General features: G+C 32.8%; 2 protein-coding genes across 3 annotated transcripts; both read right to left on the bottom strand.

Moving 5' to 3' along the window:
- Nucleotides 1-7,325: 7,325 nt before the first annotated feature.
- LOC107411337 (uncharacterized) lies at nucleotides 7,326-9,222 on the bottom strand. The gene is made up of 2 exons (XM_048469057.2): nucleotides 8,325-9,222; nucleotides 7,326-8,235 (listed from the first exon to the last, which is right to left on the bottom strand). Exons 1-2 carry the CDS (start codon nucleotides 8,806-8,808, stop codon nucleotides 7,517-7,519), a joined length of 1,203 nt encoding a protein of 400 aa, XP_048325014.1. The 5' UTR covers nucleotides 8,809-9,222; the 3' UTR covers nucleotides 7,326-7,516.
- A 3,150-nt stretch (nucleotides 9,223-12,372) lies between these two features.
- LOC107411338 (probable pyridoxal 5'-phosphate synthase subunit PDX2) lies at nucleotides 12,373-16,888 on the bottom strand. 2 transcript variants are annotated; one of them, XM_048469173.2, is made up of 7 exons: nucleotides 16,500-16,888; nucleotides 16,259-16,386; nucleotides 15,333-15,396; nucleotides 15,156-15,229; nucleotides 14,191-14,385; nucleotides 12,795-12,892; nucleotides 12,373-12,724 (listed from the first exon to the last, which is right to left on the bottom strand). In XM_048469173.2, the coding sequence occupies exons 1-7, from the start codon at nucleotides 16,552-16,554 to the stop codon at nucleotides 12,601-12,603; spliced, it is 738 nt and encodes a 245-aa protein (XP_048325130.2). In that variant the 5' UTR covers nucleotides 16,555-16,888; the 3' UTR covers nucleotides 12,373-12,600. The 2 variants fall into 2 exon arrangements, with proteins under 2 accessions (XP_048325130.2, XP_048325129.2); XM_048469172.2 differs by having other exon boundaries at nucleotides 15,367-15,454; nucleotides 16,500-16,880.
- Between the last annotated feature and the right edge of the window lie 323 nt (nucleotides 16,889-17,211).

A 17,211-nucleotide genomic window follows, 5' to 3' on the forward strand; every position in this document is an offset into this window, starting at 1 on the left:
ATCATGACCAACATTGGTGTATTACTCAAAAATGCCCTTTTAACTTCACCTAAGTTAAGATAAAAAAAATTTCTTTTTCTTCTCTTTCCTCTCTTTTTCTCTATTATTCTTGGTTCCCTCTCTTTTTCCCTCATTCTTAGCTTTCTCTCTCTTTTTGTCACTTTTTGCCTTCTCTCTCTTTTTCTTTTTGCTCTTGTATTTAGAAATCTTACCTTTATTGTATGGTTCGGCCTCACCTTCTTCTTTGGTAGATGAAGCCATGGGTGGCATGCTTGTCTTCTCCTTTTGCCTTTCGGCCTCTCTCATTTGTTGCATTTGTAACTCATCTTTATATAACTCTTTCGGAGTTAATGGCTCAAGCTTAATCTTTTTACCTTTATATCATAATACAGTGGCATTTTCTCGACCATAATGTATGGTATCCTTATCAAATTGCCATGGTCTTTCCAAAAAAATATGACCCACATGCATAGGTACAACATCACACAAAACTACATTCACATAATTATCAATGCTAACTTTTATCTTGGCTTATTTGTTTACCTTCATCTCTCCAATATCATTTATCCGTTGAAGTCTATAAGGTTCGAGATGTTTAATTGTTGTTAACCCTAATTTCTCCACTACAACATTACTAATAACATTAGCACAACTTCCACTATCAATAATCAAGCTATAAATGTTACCTTGAATGTCACATATAGTGTGGACGATGTTTTCTCTTTGCACTTCATCCTCATCCTTGTACACTGTCAATACCCTCCTTGCTACAAAGTGATGAGAACCCGCTGGGATGGAGATCCAATATAAATGAAGAACGGGCTAATCACTAGGGCTCAAGTCAAGCGATTTAAGGACAACCTATTGGCTTTATACAAGGAGTTTTCTATTCTCAAAAGGGTTTGTCAATACCCAAAGATTCAAAGCCTATTTTAAGTATCCAAGTGGTAGAGGCCAATACGGACCCAGGTAACTATTTTAGTGCATTTTTGGACTCCGGATAGTAAAGAATGAATCCAACACTTCATAGATTCAATGAATATTATTAACAGGTCATGAAATAAAGACAAGGCAGAAGCTAAAGCAACTAAAATGGTGATTTTTGCATTGGAGAAGTTTTTGGCTGAAATTGCTGTTTTTGTTGCTTACTTTATTGTATTTCACTAATTTGGCATTTTCTCTTTGTTCCAATCAAGGGCAATGTATGGGACACATAAATAATCCTATTTGGCATCCTACATGGCATATGGGAGCAGATTTGGAGCCTTTACAGCTGGAAATTAGTCAAAGTTAGCTTAGTAGAAGTCAAACTAGTCAACTAGTTTCCTAATTTGATTTTGCCTTTTTGTTTTAGGAAACTAGCTTTTATTTTGGTTTTATTTAATTATTTTGCTGGACAAATTAACTTAAAAAGTTATTATTTTATTATTTCCATTGTAAATTAATTAATTCCTAATTCAAAATAAGGAAATTAATTAATCCAAATTAGTTTGGGAAAGCATGAAAAATTCGACCACACTTGCTTCCTAATTTCTTTAGGCCGAATTTTACCTAGTTGTTTAGGGTTTATTACTTTGTGACTTTAGCCTATTTAAGAGCTTATTTTTCAATGAGAATACACGTTCAATATTATTCAAAAACTTAACTATGAGATAGAACTTTTCTTTATTCTTTTTGAATACCTAAAACACCATTAGAGAGTGAGTGTCTTAGTTTTGACTTATCAATAAGGTATCCATCACCTATTGTGGCATCTTTATTATACCAAGGTTTCTAATCACATGTTGGTTAGGGGTTAAGGTTTCCACAAAAACTTGAACTTAATTAAGATCTGGGCTAATATAATATGGGTTTAGGCACGAGTTGTCCTAGATTCATATCATTTGGTATCAGAGCCAAATTTTTTCCAGGTTTGATTTATCTTTATTTGATTTTTTTTTTGTGTTATTTATCAATTTCAACATTAGGTTAAGGTTTTTTCATACTCCTACACATTCTACATCTTAAAAAAAAAAAATCCATTCATAACCAAAATTAGGTCCTTTGTTTTACTGTATTTTTGCTTCCTAGTTTGTTGGTTGTTTTCATCTTTGTTCTTAGTAATTTAGTTCATTGTTGATTTTTCTTTTCTGTTTAGATCTTACTTATTTGAAATCATATATTCAAAAAAAAAAAAAAAACAAAAAACAAAAGAGGATTTGCGGCAACAAATATAAATTCACAAAATTTGCAAATTTGTATTTTGTGTGGTCACAGGTTTGAGTTTGTAATTGGTTGAGAATTGCAGTTTGTGTTGTTTTTGGTGTTGCTGAAAATCATGTTGCATCATCATATTTGTGATAAAAAAAAAAAAAAACATATGTAAAAGAAAAAAGTCAAAAAGCCGAGTATAAAAAAAATCTTCACAAAAGGCTGACTCGTTAAATTTGGAGTTTGAAATTTGTTTGCTGGAAAATTGTGATATTTGGAGTTGCTGGAATTTTATATTGCTGCAGGAAATTTGTATTTTTTAGTGCTAAAATTATCTGGATTAAAATTAGTTAAAGGATTTGATACAAAAACTTGAATTACAAAAAACATCAACCAAAAAATTTTTTTGTTCAATACGATTCTTGTTCATGTTTGAATTTATTTCCCTATATTTTACCCTTGAATTGTTGGTTTGATAATATTCTGGTCAGCTTTTATTCATTCCAAAAATTTGGTTGTTGATTTACCTTGTTTTTGCTTAGAAAAATCGAGAATTAGGTTTTATTAATTCACTCAGTATTGTTTGCTTTTTGCTACTATTTTATTGATAAGTTTAATTAGAACATACTTGCGATTTAGTTGCTGTTTTGTGTGTGTTTTAATTAGAACTTTAAGATAATTCTTTGAGTGAGAAAAGGCAAGAGAGTGTGAGCTTAAAAGAGGGTAAAAGCCGTATGCAAACACGTGTGTCGAGATCTTGTTTGAGTAAAACATGAGAGGGAGTGAATTTTGGTGAGCATTTATTTTCCAATATTTTTACTAACATGGCACATTCAAGAATGAGGAGAGTAGATGGCTCATTAAGGATTAATGAAGTGCAATCCTTAGGATTCAAGGGTGACTCCTGAACTACAGCAGATGAGTGCTTGTTTTGACCACATAGATAAAGTAAATTGAAAAAAAAAAAATTGCAGGAGACTTAAGCAGTGTGTGTGTAACACACCCAATTATTACAAACCAACAACCTTAAACCGATTCAAAACAACCACCAATGACAATCCAAAACAAAAACAAATTACACAAACCAGATCTTATGCAACCACGTTAAACAACTAAGGACACTAAACAACAAAAAAGAGCATCACTAGGGTCTCGGAGACATTGAAATCCAAATACAGACAGGAAGTGGAATCAAAGGAAAAAAGAAACAAAAGGCCCAGATCAGAGAGTTAGTTACACGTCCGTTTGGTCAATAAGAAACAAGCAAAAGAGAGAGAGAGTATTGGGAATGAAGAATTACCTGTTAGATACGGTCACTGGCCTTGGGGATCAGCAGGGTGGAAGAGTGGGCAATGAGGGATTGGGGAAAGGCAAGGGAAAAAGAAATGAAATGCTAGAATTTTGGAGTTGGGAGAGAAGGCCGGTTGCTGAAATGCTGAAATACGCAAAGATATACGATCACAAATTTAATAATTCAAAAATAAATAAAAAAAATAAACCACAAATTAAGCCAATTTGGATTCGGCCACTCATAGTGACAAAAAAAAACCCAGTTTTGGATTTTACTCTGGTCGACGTTTGGGTTGAGATTCGAGCTCTTGAGGAGTCTTGGCGATGATAGAAAGGGCGTGGAGTCCAGATTGGAGCTCGTCGGCCAAGGCGTCGTAAACCAAACGATGCCATTTCACGAGGTTCAGGCCTTCGAATTTCGGGGAGACAATCTTGAGGTTGAAATGGGTTTCGTCGGCGGCAGAGTTAGGGTTAGCTTTGACAGCTGCGTGGCTGGCGTGCTGGTAGGAAACGTCTTCGAGGTCAAGAATTGTGGCTTCAAACCGAAAAGAAGTGACGAACGGTCCGGTAGAAGCAACTTTGTGTGAGAGGCTGAGAGGTTGAAAGCATCAAAAGAGGGCAGGACAAAAGTGACCCAGGTGTTTTGGTGGGTCAGCTTTGTCCCCTTCGTTTCGGATAATTTGATTAACGGGATAAGTGTGTCCCGTCCTCCATTTTCCTTCCCAAACAACAGATGGGGACTATATCCCATCCGGTCCTAGCCAGTCCCATGTAACAAACACCCCCTAGTGGGTTGTAGGTTGTATGGGTACAGGCAGATTCTCATCAATACGTGGTATGGGCATCGGTCCAAACCCTAGTGCATTAATTCACGGATGTATTATGCTCAACTAGAAAGGGAGGTTAAGGAAGGTAAAAAAAAAAAAAAGAAAAAAAAAGAAAAAAAAAAAAGAGGAAGATGCAAGAGCAAGAGAAGAAGCAGCTAGAGAAACAACAGTGCATCTGAGGAAAAAGAATGAATACTTGGAAGCAAGGAGGACTGAGATGGAAAAGAAGTTTAAAGATGTATCACATGCACTAAATCAAAGGTTCGACTCATTTGAAAGAGAAATGATATTGACCTTGGTTGGGATGATACAGCAGCTAATGATGATAAAGGTACATATCTCTAAACAACTTATTTTAATGGAGGCACGGAGAAGTTGTTTCATTTATGCGGTGAGCTAGACAATGGCCAGTTTACTTTTATTATGAATGGAGATGGGTATTGCTACCATTAAGGTTAACACAACTACATTTAATTCAGGTTGGCAACTATACCTGCAGTCAATTAGGCTTTAACTTAAAAATGCTTGTTGGCATGTTAGATAGTGTACAATGCCTAATAAGAGTAAACTTGTTTTGTGTGTCTGAACATATAATGGAAGGTGGTCGGTTATGAGACAATAAAGAGGGAGGTTGACTATATGATTGATAGGTGGTCATTTAGGGATATTAATGTTTACTGGTCATGTATTGATACAAGTGCAGGCTCGAGTTGCAAATTCCATTTAAATGTTGCGTGTTGTGAATGTTACTTTGTTTATGCTTGTTGTGTAGTGATCTTAGTGTAATTCTACCAATGTACTATGGTTGTAGGTTATATATTAGAGTTCAGACTTTGGAAGTGCCCTGGTTTCAGGTTAGGCACCATTCTGGACATGGTATTTGTATTGAAGAAATGCACAGCTTGTCTTTTTAAATTTATGAAACTAGCAGTCAACTTTTTGAAAATGTATATATGGACAAACATGTAGGCAACTAGATGTGATATTGTAAAGTTAGGATGGACATGGTGATAATTGTATGTGCTTAATTTTTCAATGAAGCATCTCCACATATGGTTAGCTTCAATGAAAAATTGATGTTTGCATGCAATGTTACTTAAACATGCAATGTCACCTAAGCAAACAGTGGCTTTGGATAAACTGAAATGGTATACTAACTATTTTGTATGGCAATGTACACATGTTTATTTGTCAATGGAATTAAGTTTCAATCATAGTAGCTACATTAATTTCAAGGGATTGATGTACTTACATATTCATAAATGTAGTGTATTTTGGCATGGATATGAAATAGGTGGCATAAATTAGAAACATGCCTATGTGACAAACCTTAAATATCACAATTGCAATTTGCATAGTCAAAATATTATCACTATTGTGAAGAGTAACAATATATCATTATCACAATACAGAGCATGGTGACACAGTGACAAAATCATAAGTGTCACCAATGTTTTCGTGATATAAAGAGCATTCCATGCAATGGATTTATGACAAACATAAGTTGTCATAGGTGGTTGCAGTGACAAATGTTGGTAGCCATGTAAAGTAAGGCATTACAAAAACAAACTCATCACGTATTGTATGTATGGCAAATTCAATTAGTCATGTAATCATTTTGTAACAAACTATAAATATGTCACTCAAATGTTAAATGATGCAAACAGTTTGCCACAGTATCATTTAGCAACAATACATGTGTTTGTCACAAATGTGGCTACTCGCCACGAATGATTGAAGTTTAACTAGATCCTACGTATGGATTGGTGGTGAAATTTGTGTAAACAATGACGAAAAAGTGTACCTTACGTGACAAAAAGTGATGTCATATTAAAGGTTGAATCTATGACAAAAAGAAAATTTTTGTTGCACTTATATGCTCTTTCATGATGAGGTAAAATGTTCATTAACATGCTTTATGACGGGTCTATTACGGCAAACATAAGACGAACTAATTTTGTCACCTAAACTCGATAAGGCAAAAAAAAATGGCCCTTAGGTGACAAAACAGCCGTATAGCGGTTGGCTAAATTTTTTGTACTGTATAAGAAACTTTGTCTTCGGTGCAAATAGTTCCTCCATGTGTGCAGACACATAGACAAATTTATGCATTTTTTCAATTTTTAACCATTTTGTCTCTTAAAAAAAAATTTCTAAAATTATATGAAAATATAAGAAAAATCATTTTATTTGACACATGATATCACGTGAGCAAAATTTTAACAAAAATCATTTGCATTTAATGGTTTGGTTAGTAAAGGATATTGTATGTCAAAAAATTTTCTATAGATCCCAAAATGAACAAATGTGAAAATAGAGGGTGTTAAACTGTATTTTACCCTTAGTTTTATTTTAATGGGTACATTTTTTTTTTTTTAGGTCGAAAAGGAATTTCAGTGGGTTCATTGCATAATTAAACCCTTATAATAGGGAACATTACTTTTTTTAATCTCATTTAAAAAAAAAAATTAAGGTAATAGTATTTTTGGATTTATAATAAGAAATTAATTTTACCAAAAGTTTCATTATGTTTTTACTTAAATTGAAACAAAAACTAAAATTGAGGGTTCACTTGAAAAAAATTGAAAATCTAGGGCCAAAATCATAAAGTAAATTTGATTCACTTGATTGAAAACATTGAATATTCGGGAACAAGATTAAATTTGAGGACAAAGTAGAAGGCCTAAAAGTAAAAGTCAACCTAAACAAATATCTAATCCAAAATTGACTAAACTATTGATGATACGAAATGAGCTTCAATTGCTTCAAAGTTAAAATTACTTAATAAATGCAACGCTAACGGCCATAACTAGTGATCGTCCACACTGAAGTTTGGATTTATGATTCAATGTCAAGATGTCATTGAGGATGAAATAAAAAAGCTATGTCAACTGACGTTGGTCGACGGACAATCGATCTTATTAAAATCTTTTCCATCACAAAAACGAAATGAGATCAAGAAAAAAATAATAATAATACAATGCAGCAATTATTTCTTTCATAATAAATTTTCTCCACTGATAATATTCACGAGATTAACAAGGATGGAGTTGTTTTACCTTTATTGATTGTGAATCATATTTAACTCGAATACAATGCCAAAATACCAAGCGCACATTACACAATTTGACACTTAATTGGTTGTTTAAAAACAAAGAAAAATATTTATTTTCATGATACCTTATATATATATATATATATATATTAAATCAGAATTGAGCAACTCCTGATGGACGTCGGAACCTGCAAGCCCTGCATAGAGGAGAAAACAGGGATGGAGTTTGGTACTTGTCCTCTCCACCCATCATTGGCATTGGAACCCCAACCTTCACAGTGCTAACATAATCTGGCCTGTAAGTCTTTCCCAAAACACCTTCAACAAGATCAGACAGACTGGAGAATTTGAATTGTGTTTCCAAGTGAGCAAAAGCATCACCATCTGGCAGTTGGTAGTTGTGAACCCTGTTTTCTTCTTTTCCAATAGGTCTTACCTTTATGTATATTTCCACTAGCCCAGCAACTTTAACTCTTACACTATTAGCATCATCTGTTCTTTCCACTACCACTTCCCTTTCTTCCCCATTAGTTTTCCATTCCGCATCTCCATTGGAAGGAACGTTAACCGATTCACCATCCCAACTTACCATAAGGGCATCAACATTGTCATCCCAATGTGAGACTCTCTTTGCTGCAACAACAAGGGTGTGAGTGTCAAACATGATTGAGAGGGCTTGAACCCATGTAAAGTCCCTGGTCCTTCCTTGTGGTCTTGTTCCAATGAAGTGTGCATTTATTTGGAGGTTGTCATCTGAGACAATAGCAAAGTTTCCTCCTTTAGCTCCATGGAAGTAGAACATTACTCCGTCGCCACCCACAAACCGAGGATCGTAACAGAGAGAGCCATATCCATTGCAGTTGGGTTTTCTATCTGCCAAAACCATAAAATATGTAAAATTAAAGAGTTGTTAAGAAATGCATGAAATTTAAATAGGAAAAACAGTCTAGAGTGAGGCTTACACTTGCAAGTGGCTTCACATTTGCTACTGCAGTCAACGAAACAGCCTTTGTTTTTCTTGTTCTTCTTAGGCTTTTTCTGAGGGCATTGAGCTGGACATGTAAGAGTCTTGGAGTGGCAATCACCGGCAGCTTTGCAGAAAGATCGTTCCTGACCACTTGATAACGGTGACAATACCTCATAGTCCGTTGATGCATCATATGGTGTCTTCTTGTTATCCTTCTTTTTGTCATCCTTCTTCTGATTCTTTTTGCCTTTTCCATTTCCGTTGTTGCCTTTGCCACCGTCCCCATTTCCGTTTCCATTGTTGCCATTGCCATTGCCATTACCGTTTCCGCTGTTCCCATTTCCGTCGCCATTGCCATTACCGTTTCCGTTGTTCCCATTTCCATTGTTGCCGTCGCCATCGCCCCAAACAAGGGCGGCTTCCATGGAGATCAAAAGGACAAAGAAGGCCACCAATACGTATGACTTTCTTCTGTCCATTATTTTTGCAATTGATTATATTTCTCTTCTCCTCTAGACGTTGATATTCTTATACGCTCTGGGATAGAAGAACGGATAGGGAAAAATGCAGAGGAAAATGGTACATATAAGGGAGTGTGGAAAGGGGAAACTAGGCCTTAAGAGATAGAGTACGGCTTAATTCTTGTGCATTTGCTTCTTCCTCTAATTAGACAGCTTACAGAAAGCGCTGCAAACTACTACTTTATGGAATTCTTGTGGGCAATAGGCTTTGACCTAATTCTATTTGACCATTTCTTTACTTAAAAAAATTAACATGTATAAGACGTCCCTGGAAAGACAAATCCAACATCTGAAGGAACTTAAGGCTTTATGTTAGCTTTGCTTGGTAATGGACAACTAGGCACAACTTTTAACATTTTTAACGAACTTCTTCTGTTTGAATGACACTTTGATTCCAAACTAGCTTCAAAGAAAGGTTGCAACTTTCTAATTATATTAACATTCTTAGAGCATCTCTTACAGGCTTTAAAAGCTTTCATTTTTTTTTTTCTATTTTCAAGAGTTAAACCTCTTTTTTATAACTTCAAAATGCTCTTTAAATTGAAAATTTAAAATAAAAAAAATGAGATCTGACTCTTTAGATGTAAAAAGTCAAATCACTTTCTAATTTAAAGCTTTTATTACATGCATTTACCATACCAACATTTTTCTACTCACAATTAATATAATTTATTTGATTTCATGAATATATATATATATATATATAAAGGGAAGCCATGGATAAAAAAACAGAGAAAAAAATGAATATTAATTATTTGTAGGAATATAAGAAATTAAAAGGTGTGATAAAGAGTATTATTGAAGTTGGATAAAAAATCAAACTCCTTATTTTATAAAATTCTTCAATATATTTTTTGAAATAAAAAATCTCATTAGATATGTTCTTGTAACTATTTTTAAATGGGAACGTACGCCAGTTATTAATGTCTCAAAGATTTTGAACAAAAATGCAATAATTTTTGTACCGCTAAAGTTAAATCTAAAAAATACAAGAAATTAATTGGCTAAACGCTTCCATCATTTATATATGATCATTTATTATTTGATATCATTAATAAATATATTAATATTATCTTTAATGCAATTCAGATTATCATAATATATTTCAAAATTTAACATTTATGAATTAGAAAAATTTTAATTGCACCACCTACTAAACATGGTCCGCCCTGGTTGGAGGCTTTTGGCTCGTTTTTTTCACATTGAAAGAAAATGGCTTTTGAGCACCAAATATATATGTTTTCCCCTCCTAATTCGCCATCCTTAAAAAAGTTAACATGGTTTGAGTCTTGAATGAAAAAACAAACTTTTCTTTGTTCTGCCATAGATTTACACTAGAGTTTACAACATATTTTTGGGTTTGCACCCATGTCCCTCCATGTAATAAACTTTTAACGTTTCTTAAGTCAAGATAGGATGATATGAAACAGTATAAACATGAATTTGGCATTCACTTGAATAAGTAAAGGTCACTCACACTAATTCAATATATACATTAAAAGTTGTATAAACACGGGGCACGAGAACCAATTGAGAATGGAACTTGCGAGCCCTACGATTATGGACACCGTTAGACGCCATGAGAGACATAAAACTTAGTAGCTAACCTACTCACTAACGTTGTATTTCATTTACGCAAGCGTTTCACGTGATTAGAACCCTTACTCATTAATGCTTTTAATTATTTATTTATTTATTTTATGAATGCCATTAATGCCTTGGATCTTATTCTGTGCTTCCGAAATAGCATGGGGTTAATTATGAACAACCCAAAGCCACCCATCATATATATATAACTACTTTTTTTTTCTTTTTCTTTTTTTTCTTTTTTGGGCTTTTCTAGGTAATTCAGTCTGATTCTTATTATTAAAATCATAGAATAATATTATATTAAAAATCTATTAGATCCATATTTTAAATTTAACTTAGGATAGTCTCAATCTAATTAAATAAATTCTAACAAATCCAAAAATTATAATTAAAATAGTGTATAATATTATGAGACCTAATAAAAGACTTGTTGGTTATACATTAATTATGATTATGTTCTTTATTTTAAATATACCTTTTTTTTCTTTTTCTTTTTCCTAACTTGACGTTATTAATATCCGGGAAGCAATCCTACCGTGCGATTGTTGTAATCTCAAGTTTAGCTGTGATTTTTTATTTTCCTTTTTTTTATAGGGAAAAGAATAAAAGAGCCCCATAAAAAAAATAATAATAATAATTTACGCAACTAGCTAGCCAGCTTTTGGCATCCTGAATGTGCTGCTCACTTCATACAACACGTCACCTCTGACTCTCCCACCAATGAATGCGGCCACATGGTATGTTTCGGACACGGAATTTGATATGGAAATTTTTAAAGAAAGATAGTATACATGGTCAACTAAGGTGTCATTTAGGTGTCGGCATAAGATGGTCAGTTGTTAATTTCAGTTTTTTTCTTTTTATATATAATTGTTTATGATTTGTTTATATCAAAGTGTTAACTAATATTAATTATAATTTGTTATATACTTTAAACAATTAAGAACTTGAAGTAAAAAATAAAAATAAGTAAATAAATAAATATAATCTGAAATTGTTATCAATTTTTTTTAACTTACAGCTAATTTAAATGTCTAACAAATCCTCACTATTCACTACTGTTAAATAACATTTATAAACAAATTAAAACTAAATTACCAAAAAAAAACTTAGCAACTTGTTGGATTTTCATATTTAATTTTTTATTACATTATTTAATTTAAATAATTAGCTTACTTCAAATTTTAGATTGCATTAGTTAGAATTTGTTAAACATTTTAGTATATTAAAAATAAAATAAAAAAAGAACATTAAATTAAAATAGTTAGAAATTATTTTCGATTTGGTAACTATGTTTTTTTTATGCCATTAAATTTATGGTTATTTTCTTTATTTTTATTTTTAAAATTTATAATTATTTGAAATATCTTATAAGTATTAAAATAAGCATATTACAAAGAATTCGATAAGTAAATATATATATATATATATATATATATATATAATAAATTAAAAAAATTAAAAAAAAAAAAACTTAAAACAAGCCAATCTAATCTGTTAACAAAGGACATAATTATTTTTTATTTATCATATTTTTCCCACGTTCGGAAATTTGACAAAGCAGGCTTTTCGGACACGAAAGCTCAGGTCAAACTTACAGTCCTCATTCATCTTCATGAATAGTGACGTGGAACTCCATGAGAAGTGATACTATAATCGTAAATTTATTAATTTGTACCTTGTTACAGAAAATGATTATTGAATCCAATACTCATACCAGTAACTAGAGCATGAAACCCAACCATATAAGGATAACGAAACTCAACTAGATAATATAGATAGGGACGAGAATCACCGCAACGCAATCAATGACATCATAGTGAAGATATGACTCAACAGAACCTGAAGACAAAATTAATGGTAAATTTTGAAAGAATATGGCAATGACAATCAATATAATACAAAAGGTCTCACTTCAAAAAAGATTTCAAGGATCAAAAAGTCTCAATTTTTATATTTTATATCTATATATATATTCACTATCTGAATTCTAGAACTGGTTATCAGCCTTAAAAATTAAACTAGCAACTTGAAGAATTATGGTCGAAAATATAGAGAACCGGGAACATATACCGTACTTAATTAAAGTAAAAGAGAATTGCAGAATGCAAAGAAAAAGTTTCCAAAGCATTGGACAATTACATTTACAAATTTCTGCCACTATTGAAATATAGGAAGGTCATTCCTTGATTGTTCTTTTTGTTGTGACTCTGCTCCTACAGCGACTATACTGCTTGAGGCCCCTTCTCCAACATCGTTTATCATCCTCAAGAAGTAACTATGCCTGCACAAGTAATGTCTTAGAACATTGTATCCAATAATGAGAATAGCTAAGGAAAGAAGATGACATTTACCACCGAGTGTCTGCTGTTAGTTCAGGATGGAAAGCAGTTCCAAGCAAGTTCCCTTGTCTCACTGCAACAATTACTTTCTTTCCAGACCAAGCATTCTCCTGACGTATCCAAAATTGTCAAGTAAATAACAGGAAAAGAAAGTAAAATATAGTTTATAGAGTGCTCCAATTTTTCCCATCTTAAAAGAGCTAAATAGTGCACTCAGCAAAATGAAGCTACAGTTTTCCTACATCTATCTATGCTAGACAAAGCGGTGCAAAACTGTATCCAGTACTCATTTCAACCCAAAGAGAAGCAGAATGGCATGCTATGTATGACTATTTATGCATAATGGCTTCCTACAAGGTGATTCTTTTCTATCCACGAGCATTCTAATCCTGTTTTCATAAAATAAGGATCAGTTTATGCAGGACAGCCCGCCATCCTATAGCATGCTAAATCAACTAAGTTAGAGCACTAGACACTGCATTTCTACAATTCTTACCAGAAAAGGAACTAAGTTCAAAACATACTTGTTTACACATTGAGGACTTTGGGACACATCTTATGGATGTTGTTACCAAAAGGTAGCATTTCGAAAAAATTGCACATTTGGGAAATCTTTAGCCAATTAAATGCTGTTTTTGTTCCAAAGTTAAGACTTCAAATTGGATTGTTTAGCAAACCTTGAGTTTATTTGACCTACTGAATAATGAATAAAAAACTTATGATTGTTAAAAATCATGCAGCAGGATTGCTTGAACATTCCTTGACATCCAATAAAAAGTGAAACCAGAGATCTTCAATCACTTATACTTACTATTCTAGAATATTGAGAATAAATCAACAGGAATATATCTTCTCATGCATTCACTTTCTGTCACAATAAGTTAGATCGGGAGTTGAAAATTAATTTTGGCAAAGAATCATAGAATGCTTCAATAAATGCAGAAATTATTTCCCCCTTCAGTCTTATAAGAAACAATATTTTTACTCCTTATCAATGATCTATATATATCTGTCAAGTTTGCAGAAATACATAGAAACATTGACAATGAAAACTATAAATATAATATAACCAAAAAACAGAAAATATAGTTAAAAAAGAAACTAGCTATATTAAATTCTGTATATTCTTTACAGCACTGGACAATTAGAATTAATTATGAAGATAACATCATACTGCTGGAAGAAAACGAATGGTTCAAAACTAGTTCTATATAAAATTGAGGCAAATAATTTAACATAAAAAATACCAATCACAGCTTGATTATCTAGTTGTATGTATGACCAGTGAAAATTTCTGACAAAACAAGAAGAGCACTTAGCACTGCCTTTGGTAACTAATGCAAAATTATTTTCATTTTTAAATTTTGTTGAAGGCAACTTTTCTGTAGTCAGAGGAACTATGACAAACCTCTTGGTTTTGGGCTTGAAGGGCAGCAATTGAATCCAACTCCTTAGATGAAAGAGAATAGTCAGCCAACACCAGAACATCTGGGCCTACATCAAGGATGGCAGGAGCACGGATGAAAACTCCTCGATAAAATTCAGCCCCACCTTCCTTAGATGCAAGCTCTGGCACTGAAAGTTCTGTCTCAAAGCTTTGGATCTGATTTTTTGTCACAACAAACAAATTTATAAGATATTAATAGGGGCAGTTTGAGAAGTGTAAAAGATGAGAGCGAAATTGATTTCTGGATTTTCGTTTTCTTGAGAATTAATTTTTCTCTTGATATGTTTGGTGAGTAATAGAAAAGTTGGGACTTATAAGTAATTAAATTTAATATTGTATAATAAATTAAGGACAAATATGTATTTTTAAAAAAAAATTAAACTATTTTCTCTGTACTTCTTGAAATGACATCTTTATAGATTGGAACAACTTTTCCATATATTTTCCTACATTGGTGGGAATCTAATTCTCCGGACTCATACTTTTCCACCTCACAATAAATATCCAAACAAAATAAAGTTATCACTTTTCCAAAGAAATTAGATTTCTACTAACTTTACCTTTATCCAAATATGTCAATTCATTATAGAATAGCATATTGAAAGTTTTTCCCTACTTTTTTTCTGTGTAAAAGATTCTCAATGAAACATAAACAAGGCCATTTTTAATAGTATCAGTCCCTATTTAAAAGAAATTAACAAAAATAAAATAATAACTACTAGGGAACTAAAATTTCTACACTGGAAGTTGTACTTAAAATAATCCAGCCATTTCATAGTTACCCTTATGAAAAAGTTCTACCATCTCGTTTTCCTACCAGCATTACTAATTAAACATGTGTCCATGATATATATATATTTTTTTGCCCCTGATTACAGAGATTTAGTTTGACAGAAAGAACTTTGGACAATTTCATGTATTGTTACCTGACTGCCAAAGAAATTTCGATGTACAGTGCAATCTAGGCCTCCAACCAGCTCCTGTCCTCCTGTTTTCTGTCCTGAAAGTATTGCCACTCATTTAATTCAAAACAATCTCGGGTTGCATTTGTTTTCAATGGAGGTATACGATTAAAGTTAAAAGGAGAAGGAGAGCATTCGCACTGTATAATAGGAAATAAAACAAAGAAAAACCGACCCGCAGCTTTGTTTGCCAAGAAGATAAGCCCTGCACATGTCCCCCAAACAGGCTTCCCCATATTAACAAACTCACGCAATGCAGGAAACTGTCCATAATTATAAAATAATGTGAAACATTAAATCTTGTAGTGAAAAATATGTAAGAATCCAAACTAAGTGGTACTTTTAAGTCCTTTATTGCATAAGAAGTTTTATCACAACGAGCCAAAGGGAACAAACGCCATGCAGTCTCATGAATAGACGATCTCATTTATCCCTTTTATTTCATGATTTTTCATTTTTTTAAAGAGAATTCAACTAATTCACCAATTTCTACCCCAAAAAAAAAAAAAAAAAAATTCAGAATGTTCACACCAATTTTTTTAATTAAGTTCCACAATCTAAGTGGAAAAGAAAGAAGGAATCTAGTTTTTCTATTTCATAATTCTGTACATATTAAAGGAGGAAAATCTATTTAAGCAAATTACAAGCAAAGTACATTAACTTTTCATCTTAATACTCAATTTACTGTAATACTAAAATCTCAGATCCTTTAAGCTTCTACTCGATTGTGTTATGACATTACGAAACTTTACAACTTAGTTCTGGTAGCTACTAAGCAATTTTTAATTGGCATAAATATTACAGGAAATTAAAACAAACAAACAAACAAACGGGATTCAATTGCTACAATTGAAAGCTTAGAGGATAACCACATTTTTACAGAAATTAAAATGCAATGAACACTACAATATAAGCTAATAAATTACCCGCAAAAAAAAAAAAAAAAAAAAAAAAAAGGCATATATTTGGTTAAGAATCCTAGTGCATACCAGGAAACAAAAACTGGAAAGCAAAAAAGTTTTGATTCGAAACAGTAGAGAAAGAGAGATGGTAACTCATGTAAATACCAGGTTGTGGTACTCGGCGAGCTTAGCCATGGTGGTACTCTCTCCACCAGGAATGATGAGGGATCCAACGTTCTCAAGCTGCTCTGGCTTTCTTATCTCCACCCCTTTTACTCCTAGCCTCCTCAACGCTGTCCACACAAACACACGCAGATTCAAATGAATAAATTCTCGATAAACAGAAAAAAAAAAAAAAAAAAAAAAAAAAAAAAAAAGACTTTGGAAATATGAAAGGACGGAGTGCCTGCAATGTGTTCGTTGAAAGATCCCTGTAAAGCAAGGACGCCGACGAGGGCCATTTTTGCCGAGAATAATAGAGGCGGCGGATAGTTGGGGTGGCCGGCTGGACTTGGCCGCTGTGAAACTTTTTGTTTAGTGGAATCAGAGGAAGTGAGCGAGCCAATGGGGAAGAGTAACGTAAAGTGATGGGACTCTTTTGCGTTTGGACCTCTCGTCTCAATCAATTCCGTATATGTATGAGTGGCTGCTGTATTTTATAATTTCTTCGTCGACGAATCATAAACCTATGGATGATCGTTGTTAGAATCCTTGCGAACGGTCCAACCGCCATACGAAAGTCGAGGTACGCTCATCTATATGAATTGGATTTGAAAGAATCTTGTTTTGGTAAAGAATTTTAAAGAATCTTTATTAATATCCCATTTTTTTATTTTTTTTATTTTCTTTTTAACATATATATTTTCATATTCCACAATTAGTCTCCTCCAAAAGAAGGGAAAAAAAATGTTCCCCAATTACTCTTATTAATTTATCTAAAAAAATAATATTAAAATATCCCCAAAAAAAAAAAGAAAGGGTAAATTGGTCTATACAAGGTAGCAATTTTCGCTTTTGTTTTTTTCGAAACATAGCAATTTCCAATTTGTTGGCATAAACATTTTAGAACATTCCTAGTTTACAAGGGCGACGAAAATACGGAATGTATATATTTATAT

This window comes from Ziziphus jujuba, chromosome 10 (assembly GCF_031755915.1).
Source record: "Ziziphus jujuba cultivar Dongzao chromosome 10, ASM3175591v1".
Lineage (NCBI taxonomy): Eukaryota > Viridiplantae > Streptophyta > Magnoliopsida > Rosales > Rhamnaceae > Ziziphus > Ziziphus jujuba.

What these genes read in the sequence shown, in the direction of transcription:
- LOC107411337 (XM_048469057.2), bottom strand. Translation starts at nt 8,808, where the DNA reads ATGGACAGAAGAAAGTCATACGTATTGGTGGCCTTCTTTGTCCTTTTG. An exon ending in ATGTGAAGCCACTTGCAAGT is followed by an intron (nt 8,236 to 8,324) that starts GTAAGCCTCACT and finishes TGGTTTTGGCAG; the next exon opens with ATAGAAAACCCAACTGCAAT.
- LOC107411338 (XM_048469172.2), bottom strand. Translation starts at nt 16,554, where the DNA reads ATGGCCCTCGTCGGCGTCCTTGCTTTACAGGGATCTTTCAACGAACAC. An exon ending in TTTCAACGAACACATTGCAG is followed by an intron (nt 16,387 to 16,499) that starts GCACTCCGTCCT and finishes TTGTGTGGACAG; the next exon opens with CGTTGAGGAGGCTAGGAGTA. An exon ending in TCGCCGAGTACCACAACCTG is followed by an intron (nt 15,455 to 16,258) that starts GTATTTACATGA and finishes AATTATGGACAG; the next exon opens with TTTCCTGCATTGCGTGAGTT.